Below are 16,434 nucleotides of genomic sequence, written 5' to 3'. Positions count from 1 at the left end.
CACATTATGCAAATTTTCCAGAAATTTGAGTTTTTTCACCTGGCTATCGACATTGGTAGTTTCTATAGAGCTTGCCGGCATAGAAGGTTAACCACCAAGCATGCAGGGATTATGCGCCAATAATATATGTACCTTTCCCAACTTGTTATGAACTCTTTATGGCGTATGTATGGACAATCTAGACAACTATATGAGCAAGGAAGTGAAGTATTATTGAAGAAGAAGAGCCAAAGATAAAATTTGACTCATTCAAATCCATGATTTCTTGATACCATATTGAAGAGAACGAGAATACGAAGTGAACGCAAAAAAAAATGAGGTCATTCCGATTTTAGACGAAGAAGCTACGGGCAAAACAGCCAACGCGAAGAAAAGTGATCTACAACACCAAAATCGGCACAGTTGGTACCATGCCGGAAGTTATACTATTTCAGATATATATTTTGTGTATGTTTTTGTCCTCAAATCGGCATGGTACACTTGGGAATCGAGCATGCGGCACAAACAAGCTTTGGGAAAGACTTTCTGAGGTATTTTGGTCCCGGTATGGTATTCAAACCGACATGGTATTCATCCTAAAAGCAATGCCGACACTAGATATCATCATTGTATTCAAACTAAAAACAATGCTGGCACAAGAAATCAGCAGGGTATTCAAACTAAAACAATGCTGACACAAGAAATCGGCAGGGTATGCATCATGAACACAATGTCGCAAGTGGATTGAAACTGAAACTTAAAAAGTTCCAGTTTATGATTCTAACCTAAACGAAGTTTTAAAACAACAACACTTTAAATCAGATTAGGTATCACGTACCTTCTCAATGAAGCCATTTCCTCTTCTTCTTCTTGCTCAACAACAATTCAATTTAACCTATCTTTAAGAACTTGTTGGGGTTTGATTTTGATTTCTCTAGACTTAACATGCACAGAAAAGTGGATATAAATATGGATTTTAGGTTTTAATTTTATGTTTTTTAAAGGGTAGTTTAGTAACATCTATAAGCCATTTCCTCTTCTTCTTCTTGCTCAACAACAATTCAATTTAACCTATCTTTAAGAACTTGTTGGGGTTTGATTTTGATTTCTCTAGATTTAACATCCACAAAAAAGTGGATATAAATATGGATTTTAGGTTTTAATTTTATGTTTTTGTTTAGTAACATCGCCTAGGATAAACACCCCTTAGCAAAAACTAAAGATGGGAATAGTAATTCATATCCTCAATTAATTTCTATACAGAATTTCCATGGTCGACCACCATTTCGAACTGGTTTATTTTCTCTTCCTTCGATCTTGTTTCTGTAAGGAAGGGCACTTAAGTCATTTTTTACAATTAACACTCAATTTAGATCTATTAGACTCTATTCCACTCCTCGACCGGTGCAATAGAAATGGAGGTTTCGGAGGTACTGGATTCCAAAAGAATCCAATTTTGAATTTTATAAGACTATTTTGTTTGGAGTACCGGTCTAATTCCATTGTAATTGGATTCCTAATCTTCCAACTCTCTGAAGCGAACGCGTTGTTAGAGAATTGATTTAAGTTGAATGCCATGGAATTTTGGGAAGTCTTAATTATCCACAGAAATCCCAATCCAATACATTTCTGGTAAGACTTCCTTTGACCTAAACTCATGTCATCCCAATAAAAGAATACTCCCTTCGTCCCATAAATAGGTGACCTAATTCAAGTTCGTACAATTTTTAAGGCAAAGAAGAGAAAGCGGTATTTTTTAAAACTATATTCTTATATGGATAATAACTAATAAAATTTAGATTTGATTTATCTGGCAAACTATACCATGAATATTCATAAACTTTATCACATTAAAAAATATTTTAAAGCACCTAATATCATCACTATCAAATTGTACATATTTCTTTTACTAACAATAACCAAAATTTAAAAATAAACAGGTCATCCAATCGTGGTCCGGAGGTAATATAAAATAAGGGGTCAGGATGGTTATTATCCCTCTAATAGGAGAGCCGGGCAATATTTACACCTCTCAGGCAAATAACAACAATAGTTCACTTTCGCTTGCAACTTCCAAAGAATTGCAGTCGGTTCCAGCGGTTTCTGATCATTGGTGGTGAGTATGGATTACCAAAACAAGCTCATACTCGCTCCAATGGTCCGTGTGGTAAAATCCCTAAAACCCTTATTTTCCCCAAATTCTATCAATTCTTTCACAAATTTGTTAGGGTTTAGGGTCTGCAAGATGATTTGATTACTGTATTTTGATTTGGTTTCAGTTTAATGGAATTGAATTTGGTTCTTAGGGCACGTTACCATTTAGGCTGCTTTCTGCTGATTATGGTGCTGATATTACTTACGGCGAAGAGATTATTGATCATAAATTTGTCAAATGTGTCCGCAGAATCAATGGTAATACTATTCTTCCTTACTGAATCAGTCCGTATTGCCTTTGTTTGTGAAATTATTGATGTTTTTGAAATTGATTGTTTGTTTGTTACTAGAATCTATTGGGTCGATTGATTTTGTTGACAAAGGAACCGAGAGTGTTGTGTTTAGAACTTGTCAAGAGGAACGGGATAGGGTGGTGTTTCAAATTGGGACTTCAGATGCTGTCAGAGCACTTACTGCTGCTCAGATAGTGTATGTATGCTACTTCCTCTTTGACTATGAGAAAGAGCTTTAAAAAATCCTTACAAATTACTGATGTTTGTGTAATTTCTGTGTGTTTTAGTGTTCCTTTAGTGTAATCTGTATGTGTCGGTTTGAATGAATTAGTGACGATATGCTTACTTTTTTTAGGTGCAATGACGTTGCGGCAATAGATATTAATATGGGTTGTCCCAAGGCGTTCTCTATCAGCGGAGGCATGGGTGCGGCATTATTGTCTAAGCCGGAGCTAATTCACGATGTAATCAAGTCAATTTGTTTTGGAATGTCATTGTCTGTTATATTTCTTTACTAGTTGCAGTTTCATATCTCACTAACTTATTCTGTTTTCTTCCTCTTGAAGATTTTAACAACGCTAAAGAGGAACTTGAACACACCAGTGACATGTAAAATTCGACTTCTAAAATCGCCTAGTGACACTGTGGAACTAGCACGGAGAATTGAGAAAACTGGTGTTTCTGCTTTAGCTGTCCATGGAAGGTGATATGTTTATTTATTTATTAATTAAGATTCAATAGGCTGTTTCTTTTGGCTAAGTTCACTTCTGATGACCGAGTAATTGTTTTGTTGATTATGGTGCAATTTGTAGATGACTTTTTTTTCTTCTTGTTTTTACATTGACAAATTGAAAATTCAAAGTTTTGTATCGTGTAACGGAGAACAAACCCCAAACATCTCAATTTGTGGATGACTAAGTAATCGTTGATTATGGTGCAACTTGTTGATCTTCTTGTTTTTACATTGACAAATTGAAAGGTCAAAATCCTGTGTCGTGTAACGGAGAAGTGAAAACTAAAACTTAACATGTCAATCTGCTAGGAGATACGAGAACAAATTACTAAGTAAAACTTAGTTTGTCTGACAAGATATTACTACTTGATTGTACTCTTTTATCGTTTAGTAGTTAAGTATTGGTTCTGCACTTAACAAGACAGTTACTTGGTGACAAGTAGTCAACTGTTACCAATGTATTTGAACTCATAAACATAATCTGCAACTCTGTTCCGGCTTTACAAAAATTGGTAATCTGCAATGCTTTACAAATAACGGTAATCTGCAATGCATTGAAGTTGATGTTATTTCATTATTATTATAAGATTCAATGGGCTGTTTCTTTTGATTAAGTTCGCATCTTATGACCAAGTAATTGTTTAGTTTATTATGCTGCAATTTGTGGATAAATACTTTTTCCTTTCTTGTTTTTAGTCTTGCTGTTGAGAAATTGAAAAATTAAAGTTCTTGTATCGCTTAACGGACAAGAGAAACCAGACATCTCAGTCTGATAGGAGATATGACACAGTACTAAGTAGAAAATTATTGTCTGACAGAAGTTTTACAATTTGTTTTTACCCTTCTATGGATTGGTAGTTATGTATATGTTCTGTGATCAACATGACAGTCACTTGCTCACAGAAAAACAACTTTTCCCGGCCAATATATTTGCCTCTTAGGCAGTCATTTCTGTTCCGGGCTTTACAGAAAAACATAAGATTCATTTAAGTTAATGTTGTGGTTGCTTTCACGTCCAAGTTTTTCATGTGCTCGCTCAGGTGTCATTACTGATTTATCTTTTAAGGCGTATGCTTCTTAAGTGTAGTCTATATGAATCTGGACGAAGTTATGCTTACATGGCCTGCTAATCATGTTATTTGACTTGCAGAAAAGTTGAAGATAGGCCTAGGGATCCTGCTAGATGGAATGAGATTACTGATGTTGTGGCGGCATTGTCTATTCCAGTTATAGTGAATGGTGATGTCTTTGAGTATGAGGATTTTCAGCGTATTAAAGAGGCAACAGGTAGCATTTGCATTTTTTGATCATCTAAAGAACTGCTTTTGTTTAGAGCTTTTTACAAGTACATTCAGCTCTATAATATCTTTAGTATCTGTATTTGATACCGAATGATACTCATAACCATCGTTTCTTCATAGGTGCCTCATCTGTGATGGTTGCTAGAGGAGCTCTGTGGAATGCCTCAATCTTTTCCCCTGAAGGCAAATTGCCTTGGGAGGAGGTGAAGAGAGAATATGTAAGAAAGGTGTGTTGGCTCATGGCAATTAAATGATGTTTCGATTTTTGCAGTTTACATAAATCGTTTTGGATTAGTTTAAAGAACTTAAGCAACTGTTATATATCGTTTGCAGAGTTTCATATGGGATAATTGCATTAAAAGCACAAAGCACACTCTACGGGAAATGATATCCCATTATTCATCTCTCGAACTTCCAGAGGGAAAAGCTGTGATCAAATCAGACACTTTGGCGGATCTTGCGTAAGCGTTTTTTGTAGATTGTCGAGCTTTCGCTCTTCTGTTTAGATTATTATATTTCTGTGGATGCGATTTTTTTTTTGACACGTCTACACTATCGCCATGAAATTAGCTAGACCTTTTGTTTTTGTTGTTGTTGTTATTTTCCACTTCCAGCTATTTCTATTTGTAATTTTAAAGCTTGTATTTATCTTTTTCAGGGAATATTATGGGGTTAGATAACATTCAATCATATGTTGGCAATTGCAACTGGTTGCTGCTGTATGGATATGTATATCAAAGAACTCCGCTGGGAGGAAAAACTACCTCCTGTATATCAAGGAAACCGCTTGCCTTTAAATGGAGATAAGTCATCTACCACCTATAATTCTAGTCCCACTATTGATATATATATGTGTCGTGGGTGTTTGATAACTATCCCAAGTTGGGGAATAGGCATTTTTGACACTAGGAAGCCACTCCGTTTCTTTTTTATCCCTTTTCAATTTTCATTGATCCATTTCTTTTATGGAGGGCAATATTTTTATACGAGTCTCTTACCAAGTGTACAATAGCGATTGAGGTTACTTCAATCTAGTCAAAAATTCAGATAGTGTTTCATTTCTTTCGACTTCGCAAACTCATTTGTAGAATTTTATAGGCCCTAGTGGGTAGATCTAATCATTGTATTATGTGAGAGTTGATATTTATATTTAATTATTCATACAGAGTAATATATTAAACACAAGTTTGTATCTTACACGGAGTTACTTGTTCTCTTACCATTGTTTCAATTAGGTTCATGGGTAATTCATCTGGTACAGTATGTTGCGAACTTTTGTAGGTCACAATGTTTGATATTTGACACCATTGTTGGAGTTCATTCCCTTTAGAAGAGATGCACTTGACCGTGTTGTAATTTGTGAAAGCTGTCTTGTCTAGGAAGTGAACTTGAGCCGTGGCAGGTTATAATGAATCTGGAAAATGTGATGTCTAACAAAATGGACCATGAAAAAAAATTGCCTGGTCCAGTGGAGTAGGATTAGGGTAAGAATTTTAAGTTTCACTCCATCTTTATGTTATGTCCAATTTCCAATGACCGTATACCAGTGGAATGACTAAAGGAAACTCAAAGGCCATGTTGAATGGCCATGTGCCCACATGTTGTTGAAGCATTTTCAGTCAATTCCTCCTCTCTCTGTCTCATGAATGATCTGGTAACATTTTGGTTGGAGTAATGTGGGTCCAGCCAAGTTAGGGTGATTGGTGATGGCAGGGTTAGAAGATTTCATTTTTGGGTTTTTTCTATAAAGATACATTATTATTAGAGAATAGAAAATTCATTCTGGATTCACGTGAGAATCCCTCATGTCATATGCATCATTTTGTTTTCCTGCATATCAGTAGTTGCAGCTTTAGGGTTTTCTTGGTTATCAACATCCGTGTCTGACCACCAAAATCTTCTTTCCCTGTTAGTTTCTATTATTTTGCTTCTTGGCTTAATTATTACGAGCTTCTTTTGTGAGTTACCAGTTTCGAATGTTTGGTCGACCACTGAATTGCCTCCCTGTATGTGCTCCCTGTATGTGCTCCCTGTATGTCACTCTGAATCCCCTTTAGAGCGCTTGCTGCCTCCCCCATTCCCCTCTGAATTGCAGTTTTGCAGATAAGATGATGAAAGAAACTAGAAATACAAAACAAGAGTCAGTCTAGAATTATTGTTATAATGAAAGGGATCGTCTCTTTCTTTGTCTAGCATGTCTTATCTCCATTATTTTGCTATTGTCATATAGTGTTGTATATACCTTTAGATGTTTCTGTTTTCTCTTTATAACTTTACAATTTTCCTTTATAGAAACTTCCAAACTTTTACAATTATTTTGTTTATCATTACATGGGGCCGTTATATAATTGGACTGGCTCCACAGTTGCACGATATGATAGCTGATGCGTACGTATATCGTATATTTCTTCTATATACGATACATCTATACGTATACATACGAAATTACATAGTTAACCTTGTCACATTGTTCCTTTACTTTAGCTTTTTAGATCTGTGATGAAGAAGAGAGTACCATTGGGGATCCAGAAACTTAAAAACTCTCTGCAGTTTTAAGGAAAAATGAACCCCATTGAATTCATAAAGTGAAAGATAAGTTACCAACTTTTCCTTTGGATCTTTAGTTTCTTTCTCCTATGGTCCATGGTGAGGATGATATAACATACAAAGCAATCAAACCTTTTACTACTTTTAAAAAGAGCTTCTTCTCCATATCTCAAATAACCAACTTTTTTTCAAGTTGTTTTGTCTGTTCAAAAACGTGTTACTGAAGTAATGTAGTCGTGGAAGTGTTGAATCCCACATGAATATGATTTGCATATTACTTCATAGGGATTGTACTATTTTTTTGGTACCATCAATAATTTGATGAGGGGTGGTCCTGGTCCCTTTAACCTTTAGGTCTCTTTCTGTCTCATTTCTTGAACACTAGTAACTAGTAGTATATCAACATTGAACCCATGGATGTATTTGTCTTCTGGATTTCATAGGGGACCTAATTCCCTTGGCTCCCCTCCAAGTTGCATTCAACAACTGTATGCAATCTGATGGCAATTTTCAGCTCATCAAGGTCTATGTTTAATTTTGGGTACTTGGGAAAATGCGATATATCCGTGACCTGTAAAATTGAGCACAATGGTTGGTATTAAATAGTTACCACGGTTGTTTTTCACGGATTTATTGTGCGGAAAATTTTATCTGCGAATTTTTTTTTGCCCGAGGTCATTATAGTACAGTGGTGAAGTTACCCGAGTTCGTCTATTATCTCTCTGTTCTCTAATTTGTTTTTGTTATGCCGACTTCCAGCTTTATCCCAATAGTTACCTCCCTACAAGATGTACAGTACTAGTTTGGTCCTCAACAAAATTTTCTCAAACTCTAGATGCCTTCACTATTCAAATATAACCCTATCTCTTCAGTAGGTGACTCTGAACTGCACATCCTGATCATATTGTAACACAATGTTGACTAAATATAACCCTATCTCTTCAGTAGGTGACTCTGAACTGCACATCCTGATCATATTGTAACACAATGTTGACTATGCATGGGTTCATTCATTGTACTACTGTGTTTGATACTTTAGCTGCTGTTTTAACATGTGATTTGAAATGCCAGTAGTTCACTACTTACCCTTAATGGAAGGGTTGGTTAGGCTGCAACACTATACTTGCCTAATGCCTACCCTATATTTAAAGTGTGATTTTTTGGAACTTTGAACTACACCAAAAGTCTATTAAACACACTAGAATTCCCCTTGTTAGATGTTTGAAAATACCAAGTCTAGTGTTACTTTACTAGACATATCCCCTAATGTTTTTATAGCCTTACCTCACTTACACTACTAATAATTCAAGAAATAGAGACAAAGATATGAAAAGAATTGATAAATTGAAGATGAAATGACCAGTCTTCTTTAACCTCACAAGAACCCTAGTTTAACTACAAGACACATATCTTATAGAAACAAAAAGTAGTATATCTATCTATATCACTATTCAGTGAACGAAAGATTGAAGAAGAAAAAGTCATCTAAAGTCCAACCACAAATCAGTATTATCTCTCAGTTTTTATACGAGTGTGGTGGTAGGTACCATCTGTTGTTGTTGTTGTGGCTCTTTTTTGAATTCTTAAGAAAATCGAAAAGTAAAACAAATACTAGATATTATGGATGTTCATCTTTTTCATCTTTTATCATCATTCAATCCATTATCTTCATCCCTTTCTTCCTTATTTTGCTGTCTTTGAATCATTTTGTCTTACTTTCACATTTCAAACAATTTATTCTATACACGGAAGAGACATCCAAAAGTTTTTTTTTTTTTCCGGATACTCTTCATGAGAGATATGGCTGGATTTTCCTTACGGAGAGATTGATTGATCTAGACTGCTAAATTTTAGGTATTGTGATTTGCTAAATTTTAGGTATTGTGATTGAAAACTTTTCTGAAAACATGGCTTAATCTAAACTGTCAATGTCATCATCGACGATTATCAAAATAAATTCACAGAGAAACCTCAAAAATTCAGAAGTATTGACAAACTAGTCTATTACATTCACTATGATTTACATACTAACAATATTCATAAGATAAAAGCAATATAAAATAAGATTATCTTTCCATTTTATTAATCTCTAAAATCACATTTCTTTGTTTAATCCTCTCTACAAAACAAAAGAAACAAAATGACAAACCATCCCTAACCCAATTATGTCAAGACCCCCTTCTTTGTTTTCTTCAAATTTAAATATTTTTTTTCTTTTACAATATTTTTCTTTTTTGTTTTTTCAATTAAAAGAAACTACTGTATCAAACTCTAAAATCTAGCATTCTCAAAGCCATGTAAGTCACTAACACGATTCATAGACTTCCTCATAATAGCAACCTTAGCCAACTTCTCAGCAGCTCGCCAAGCCGAAGTCGGCGTCAATGGCTCCGCATTCTCATCAACCGAAAAAACCGGTTCCCTCTCGTTAACCACGCGCCGCTGGATCTGCTGCTGATGATAATGATATTGAAACTGTTGCTGTTGTTGTTGTTGGAGTAACAGATTTTGTCTTCTCCAATGCAACTCAATCAACTCGTTCTCCAAACTCACCAAATACTCCGAGTCATCAGAATTCGACTGTTGCAACAACGATTTCGTCGAGTTCAACAGATGAAACGCGTTTGATAAATCGTTATGTTGAATCAATCTCCTCGCTTCAGCCACTGCCCGAGTCGTTATGAACAGATTCCGCAACCGTTCTATTTTCGACACAGCTGATGACTTTATCGATGAAGTTCCGGGGACTAATAACGGCTGATCTTTCCCGAAAACCACCTCCTGTGTCGCCGGATCTTTATAACAACTCCTAATCGACATTATATACTGAGACGGAGATTGTTGTTGTTTGAGTATCGGAACTTTCAGTTCAACCAGTAATTCACGTTCTTCTTCGGCGTATAAATCACCGAGTCGAATCGAATTTGAGCCTAATAATGTTGGTTTCCCAGTACATGAATACACCGCTGCAATTTCCGCCGGTGCCGAACCGGAGTAGAATCCTAATTGTAGTCTCAAATCATGAACTACAACACTCAATAAGCCACCAACACATTTCGCAAATGCATCTTCGGTTGGTTCTTGATGATTCTCCGCCACTGGAATTTCCATATGCGAGAATCTAGTCTTCGACGAACCATGTTGCTGCTGATTTTGATTCTGATTCTGATTTTGATTATCTTGTTCTTCATCGTGCCCGTCTGATAAAAGCATGATCGAAGCAACCGGATTCCGCTCACGGCGATCTTCGAGTACTTTGGTAGCTTTCCTCAATGCATCACCAACACTAGAACCTTGACCAATCACCAACCGATCAATAATCCTCCTAGCACATTTCTGTCCTTGTGATGACATTCTTCTCAGAGGTAATAATCTCTTCGGAATCGAAGAGAATGCGATGATTGATAAACGATCACAAGATCCAAGTGATGAGATGACTAATCTCATTGCTCTTTTCAGCATTAACAATTTCTCGCCGGTCATACTTCCACTAACATCAAGAACAGTGACAAGATCGATTGGAGCTCTTCGTGTTGGATCTAATAAACTTGCTGAGCTTGTTCTTGCTGGTGGTGGTGGCGCTTTGACTTTGATTGCTACTGCAATTGTCTCGTGGCTTCTTCCAACTGAAATCACGGCGGATACAGGAAGCAATTTCACTTCCACATGTCTGATAATCTGACAAGAAATTTTCTTTGGAGATGATGATGGTTTTTGTTGTTGTTGTTCGAAGCTTGAATCCGATTTGAACGAAGCTGTAAGATTCGGATCTACGAAAAAGCCTTGAAATTCTTTGATTTCTTCATCGTTTTCTTCTTCTTCTTCGTCGACTTCAGGGATCGTATTGAACCTCCCACCACCAGGTGAAGATGATAGAGGCTCATCATCATCGTAAATTGACGCTTTCTGTGATTGTTTCTTGGTATCATCAACAGTTTTGATGATCTCCTCTGGTTTTTTCTGGTTCTTGTGCAGAGCTAACAATGGGACTTCCCGCCAATTCGTACTACAAACAGGACAAACAAGACTCCCATGTTTCTTGACATGAGAAGCAATACATGGGAAATGAAACGAATGTGAACATTCAGCTGTGAAAATTGCTGTCCCTGCTCCTGATTTCATACTCTGTAAACATACTCCGCAGCTGTTCTTCGTTAATCGGAGACTAGATTTAAACAGTGAGAATCTCGACGGAGATTTCGGAGACGACGGAGCTGAAGACGAAGATGTGAAAAGCCTGGGAGTAGTCTTAACCGATGAAGATTGAGTTTTGATTGTAGAATTAGTATTTGGTGTTGAAACTGTTGAAGTTGAGAATGTTGGTGAAGTTTTGCAATGGAGTCTTGGACTGTTATGAAGCGAAGACGGTGCTGACGCCGCTGTGGTGGTGGTGTTTCCAACGGTGGTTCTGCATCTTAGATTAGTAATTGGTGTTGATGATGTTGTTTTAGGTGTTGTTGATGATGATGTTTTAGGTGTTGAAGATGAAGAACGAAATCCAAATCTAATGAAACTTCTGGGTGTTGATGGTGCACTACTGGTCGGAGTTGGGGACTGTGATTGAGATTCTTTTGCTGATGATGATCTTCTCTGCTGGTGTTTATTGTTATTATCTGTTGTTGTAATTGGGATGATGTTTGATGTTGGTGATTCAGGATTTCTCTTGATTGATGTACAAAATGCTCTTCTCCATCCAGTTCCCATTATTATTATCAAAAATCAAAAATTGAGTTTGTTAATTTGTTTCCACAGAGAGACAAATGAGGAGTTTTATATAGGAGGAGGAAGAAGAAAGAGACAGAGAAGAAATTATTGGGTTGAAAAAGAAGAAGTAGAAGTAGAAGAAGAAGATGGAGGTTTTGGCTTCTCCTCCATTCTGTTTTGCTTTTTGTTTTAGTAGTAAAATTGATAAGCCCAAAAAGAGCTTTCTGAATCTCTGTACCTGAAGAGAGAGAGTGATAAATCTACAGCAAGTATCTTCTATCTCAATCTCAATCTCAATCTTTATCTTAGCTTACTTACTCCTCCTCTGTTTTTCTCGTTAACTAGGGGAATTTAATATTTGCGACACGTGGCAGTCAACGATATTGTGAAACTGTAGGTATCGAAAGTCTCGTCACAATGATGGTGGTGGTGGTGTGGTGATAATCTCCACCGAGCCATGTTAAAAGACCACCGCCCACTAAATGTGGACATATCTCCATAATTATTTTCCCTTCGTTAAGCCGTTACGCGTTATGGGGAGGACACTTTTTTTTTAGCTAGTTGTGATTAGTGTGGGAGGATGTATTGTATTATTCTTGTGCTTCCACGAGCACGAGGAGATTAAATAAATAATGCGGTGAGAAATTGGTGTCTCCGCCCACAACCACCGTCAGGTTCACTGTTCACAACTGTTAGATTATTAGTATTTCTTACTCCATCCAAAACGAGTAGTAATCTTGTTCTCACCTGCAACCATGGTGTCTAAATGGGTGTGTGATTCTTTTGATATGATTTCTTGTTGATAACGATGACACATAAATTTTCCATCATTTTTGATGATGAATAATCAAGAATGGTAATGACAGTGTGAGATCATTTTCATCATAGGTGAGATATGATGATTAGGGTGATATATAGCACGTACGTACGATAATAGCTAGCTTGATAAGTAGAAATTCATTATTTTCCGCACACACAGGGCTTTATTGTTATTATTAAAATCATGATGATGATGAAGAATTTCATTATGATTGATCAGATGAGATTAAATTAAATTTCTGGATGGACTTCAATGTGTGTATCGGTCCAACTACTACTACTACTAGAGAATATCACTATGAGAATGATATCTCTACCTACAAATATTTAACCAACACTATTACTGTTCCAATTTAATCTCTACCAACATTAAAATTCGAATTTAAAAAGAGTAGTTAATATCCAAACTACACGAGTAATTAATATATTTAGTGCTATCTTATAGCTAAAGAGATGTCGATAGCCCATTAAATAAAGCCAGTTGTTTCACCTCCGGATAACAATTATTTTCTTTAAATATTTTTATTTTTAGTAATCTCTGATTATCCATTTTGATATTTTACACATTTACGTTGTTTGAGAGAAAATCAAATTACGACACATTGTGAATTTCAGTAAATGATGCAAAAAAATTACATCACATAATTCCAGGTAATTTTAGAATTTCTGGTTAAAATCTACGATTGATGTTATTCTATAATGTGATCTGATAAATTAGATTTTGAGTAAATGTTTGCACAAATCTTTTTTATGTCCGAAAGATAACCCTTGAAAGCGTGACTCACCTTTTTCATTGATATGGGTGCATTTAAGATCACCCAGTGCTCGGGAGTTCCTTTTTCTAGTTTGCTCTAGTTTTAAGTGAACTTCTGTTGGTCGATAAGACAACAAGACCTAGCCTCACCCCGCAATTGATCAACATGTTCAGTATTCCCCACTGTAGTGAATTTTAATTTTATATTTCGATTCGGTTGAGACTAAGATCTCGAGACAACTTAAACTTAGGTAAAATCTCACAGTCCTTATTTTCAAATGTTGTACCACTTAATCAAGTCATTGATGAAGATTTTTGGGACTTTAGACTAACTTGAACTCACACATCGTAATATGGAAAAGAAAAAAGAATCTAATATATGATATATAATTAAATTCTCGTACTAACCTTCCACTCGGCAAATCATTTTTGGAAGCTTCTCAACCGTCTAGGCAAGATCTCATCTCGCCGAGATTAAAAGACTCGTCTGAGTCACAGATTGAGACCACGAAGCTCAATGAGATTTCGATCGTCTCTTCCAAGATATAATACATTGGTATCACCAAACACTAGTACACTTATCATGAAAAATTATGAGAACAACTATGTTCTTTTGGACGAATGACATTAATCTCACATAAATGTCATTAGATTGTGCACAATGTGGCTTCTCATGTTTAATATTCAAGCGTTAGGTCCACGGTTTGTTGTATCTGTCATTACACGTATGTATCTTTTAGTTTCTCGACGGTGAAGTAAGACCAAGCTCATGAGCTTGATAGGATCCCATTTTTTTACGTCCGCATGTCGTTCTCGTATCTATCTATTGATACTGATCCAAGAAACTCTATTTTTTTGAACTCTGGGAATACTTTATTGATCTGTATCCATTGATGCGTAGGGATACTGCCTGAAACTAACGAATATGGAATATAAAAAAACGTACAAACGTTGAGGCATGCTCAAATTGATAGTTATTGTAATGAACGTTCATAAAGAGAGAATGATTTATTTTTATTGATTGATGACAACATCGGAAAAGTGAGAAAATAATTCACTGAAATAGTTGAGTCAAGAGAATAGACGGTTTAGGTATTCACGTGATGAATCAAGATTCGATAGGTTAATCAAGCGAACATTCCATGATCATTTAGTGATCATTAATTTTTAGAATGGAGCATCAGTGAAATTTAAATCAACAATCTCGATATTCAATGTATGAGTGTCATGATCGAGGTGAAGGACCCTTCGAAGATTCATCGGATCCTTGCACATACCTCTAAGAATGGGGTATTAACTAGAAGAGCAAAGCCAACTATCTACTACTTATTCAAATTTTGAAGAAGTTAATTCGAACTTTAATATAGTTTCACATTATTTTCTATGACCGGTGGAAACAATAAAATATGCTCAGCCATATATAATATAATAATTATTTGAATTACAATATTCGACCTATTAATTGTACTTATAGAAGGACCACAATACCTTAATTAGACAAAAAAAAATTAATTGCGGAAAATAAAAGTAAATGACACAACAAGATTTTGTTAACGAGGAAACCGTAAATGCAGAAAAACCCCGGGACCTTGTCCAGAATTGAATACTCTCAGGATTAAGCCGCTACACAAAATCAAACCAATTTCGTATAGTTGAGACCAAGCAACTAAACCTATAGTTCACCTAGTTCCGTTTGTATTCCCACGCCTCCGACTTGTAGTGAGTCACGTACTTGGAACAATTCCTTTGGTTCGTATTCCAAACAGTAAATGAACAACAAATTTGTTCGGTAACAACTCTTTTCAACCAAGTGATATGAGTTCGACAAAAGGCTCTTCTGTTTTTCCCAATAAACTCCTTTGTCAGGTCTAATAACTACCAAAATAATTGTCAAGATTTTGCAATCAATACTTTTAATCACAAAGAATTGTATTGATGTCGATCTACTCAACTAATCAATCCAATCTACCACAAGGATAAACCAAATATAGTTGGATCCTCTTTACCCGAAACAAATATTGCGCACACCAAAGATTATGAACGGATCAACATCGAGAGAATAAAGCTATTTTTATGGAAATGCTTATAGAATGCTCTGACTACTAATGTGAAACTCTATGGTAAAGTTAAAGATGTGGTACCTCATTGTACTATGTGTAAAGTAGAATTAGAAACAACTAAACATCTTCTCTTCCATTGCCCTTATGCTAAGGAAGTTTGGAACTTATCTCCTAACCCAACCTCTTTATCTTTGAATACCTCAAGTACAATATTAGATCTCTGTAAAAACTGGATTAATAAACCTACATCGGATATATCTATTGAATTACTTCTAACCAAGATGTGGTTCATCTGGAAAGAGAGATGTGATAGAGTCTTTGAAGATAAAGCTAAATCAACTAATTGTCTAGCTCTAGAAATACAGAGACACGTAGATTTTTGGTCTACAAGAAAAAAGAAAAATGTTAAATATAAACAGGTACAACATAAGAAATCTACTCCTAACTGGAAGACTCCATGTCAAAATACCATAAAGATCAATGTTGATGCAGATTGGATCTCAGATTCAGTACCATCTAGCTTTGGATTAATCTTGAGAAATAATGCAGGAGATAGTGAAGGGGGACGAGCAGGACCATTAGAAAGTTCAGACCCACAAGAGGCAGAGGCTATAGGAGTGTTGCAGGCGGCTACTTGGGCAAAAGAGAAACAGATCAAAAACTTCAGCACATAAGGGGACTGTGAGAGTCTTTTTAACCATACTAATGGACACAATTCAGATATTACTTGGGGTGCTGTTGAAGTATTTTTCGTACGGTAAATAAGAGTTCGTTGCTCGGACTTGTAAAGATTTAAAAACATAAAAATATATACAAACGTTTGTCACAGGATCAAGAGACACTAGGACTCAGGATTCCACCATAATCATTGAAACAATCAATATATTTATTCCCAAAACAATTATAGTTCACATAAAAATAGGGACTCTAATTCTTGCCAAGGTAGATTTTTAGAAGATTAACTGTAAATAGAAAGCATGGCATATCAAAAGTACTAAGACCAAGCATAAACCATCAAAAGAAATGACAATCAATTAAGAAAAATCATAAAACTATTTATAAAAAGTGAAAGAAGTCATAAAAGAATTAA

General features: G+C 35.8%; 3 protein-coding genes across 3 annotated transcripts; 2 read left to right on the top strand and 1 right to left on the bottom strand.

Annotated features, from left to right (window-relative positions):
* Positions 1 to 1,996: 1,996 nt before the first annotated feature.
* On the top strand, positions 1,997 to 5,667 carry LOC113335322 (tRNA-dihydrouridine(20) synthase [NAD(P)+]-like). The gene is made up of 9 exons (XM_026581413.1): positions 1,997 to 2,146; positions 2,286 to 2,391; positions 2,484 to 2,622; positions 2,782 to 2,890; positions 2,993 to 3,129; positions 4,310 to 4,446; positions 4,581 to 4,687; positions 4,794 to 4,921; positions 5,119 to 5,667. The coding sequence occupies exons 1-9, from the start codon at positions 2,102 to 2,104 to the stop codon at positions 5,138 to 5,140; spliced, it is 930 nt and encodes a 309-aa protein (XP_026437198.1). The 5' UTR covers positions 1,997 to 2,101; the 3' UTR covers positions 5,141 to 5,667.
* Positions 5,668 to 9,078: 3,411 nt separating this feature from the next.
* Positions 9,079 to 12,008, bottom strand: LOC113312303 (E3 ubiquitin-protein ligase WAV3-like). The gene has a single exon (XM_026561069.1). It carries the CDS (start codon positions 11,709 to 11,711, stop codon positions 9,279 to 9,281), a length of 2,433 nt encoding a protein of 810 aa, XP_026416854.1. The 5' UTR covers positions 11,712 to 12,008; the 3' UTR covers positions 9,079 to 9,278.
* Positions 12,009 to 15,436: 3,428 nt separating this feature from the next.
* Positions 15,437 to 16,018, top strand: LOC113358140. Its single transcript, XM_026601670.1, has one exon. It carries the CDS (start codon positions 15,437 to 15,439, stop codon positions 16,016 to 16,018), a length of 582 nt encoding a protein of 193 aa, XP_026457455.1.
* The last annotated feature ends 416 nt before the right edge of the window (positions 16,019 to 16,434 follow it).

This window comes from Papaver somniferum, chromosome 1, assembly GCF_003573695.1.
Source record: "Papaver somniferum cultivar HN1 chromosome 1, ASM357369v1, whole genome shotgun sequence".
In the NCBI taxonomy this organism is placed as follows: Eukaryota; Viridiplantae; Streptophyta; class Magnoliopsida; order Ranunculales; family Papaveraceae; genus Papaver; species Papaver somniferum.
The sequence above is the reverse complement of the archived record's forward strand: the minus strand, read 5'-3'. Positions and strand labels throughout refer to the sequence as shown.

Coding starts and splice junctions, on each gene's coding strand:
- LOC113358140 (XM_026601670.1), top strand. CDS start 15,437: ATGTGTAAAGTAGAATTAGAAACAACTAAACATCTTCTCTTCCATTGC.
- LOC113312303 (XM_026561069.1), bottom strand. CDS start 11,711: ATGGGAACTGGATGGAGAAGAGCATTTTGTACATCAATCAAGAGAAAT.
- LOC113335322 (XM_026581413.1), top strand. CDS start 2,102: ATGGATTACCAAAACAAGCTCATACTCGCTCCAATGGTCCGTGTG. Junction 2,623..2,781: donor CTTACTGCTGCTCAGATAGT/GTATGTATGCTA, acceptor TACTTTTTTTAG/GTGCAATGACGTTGCGGCAA. Junction 2,891..2,992: donor AGCCGGAGCTAATTCACGAT/GTAATCAAGTCA, acceptor TTCCTCTTGAAG/ATTTTAACAACGCTAAAGAG.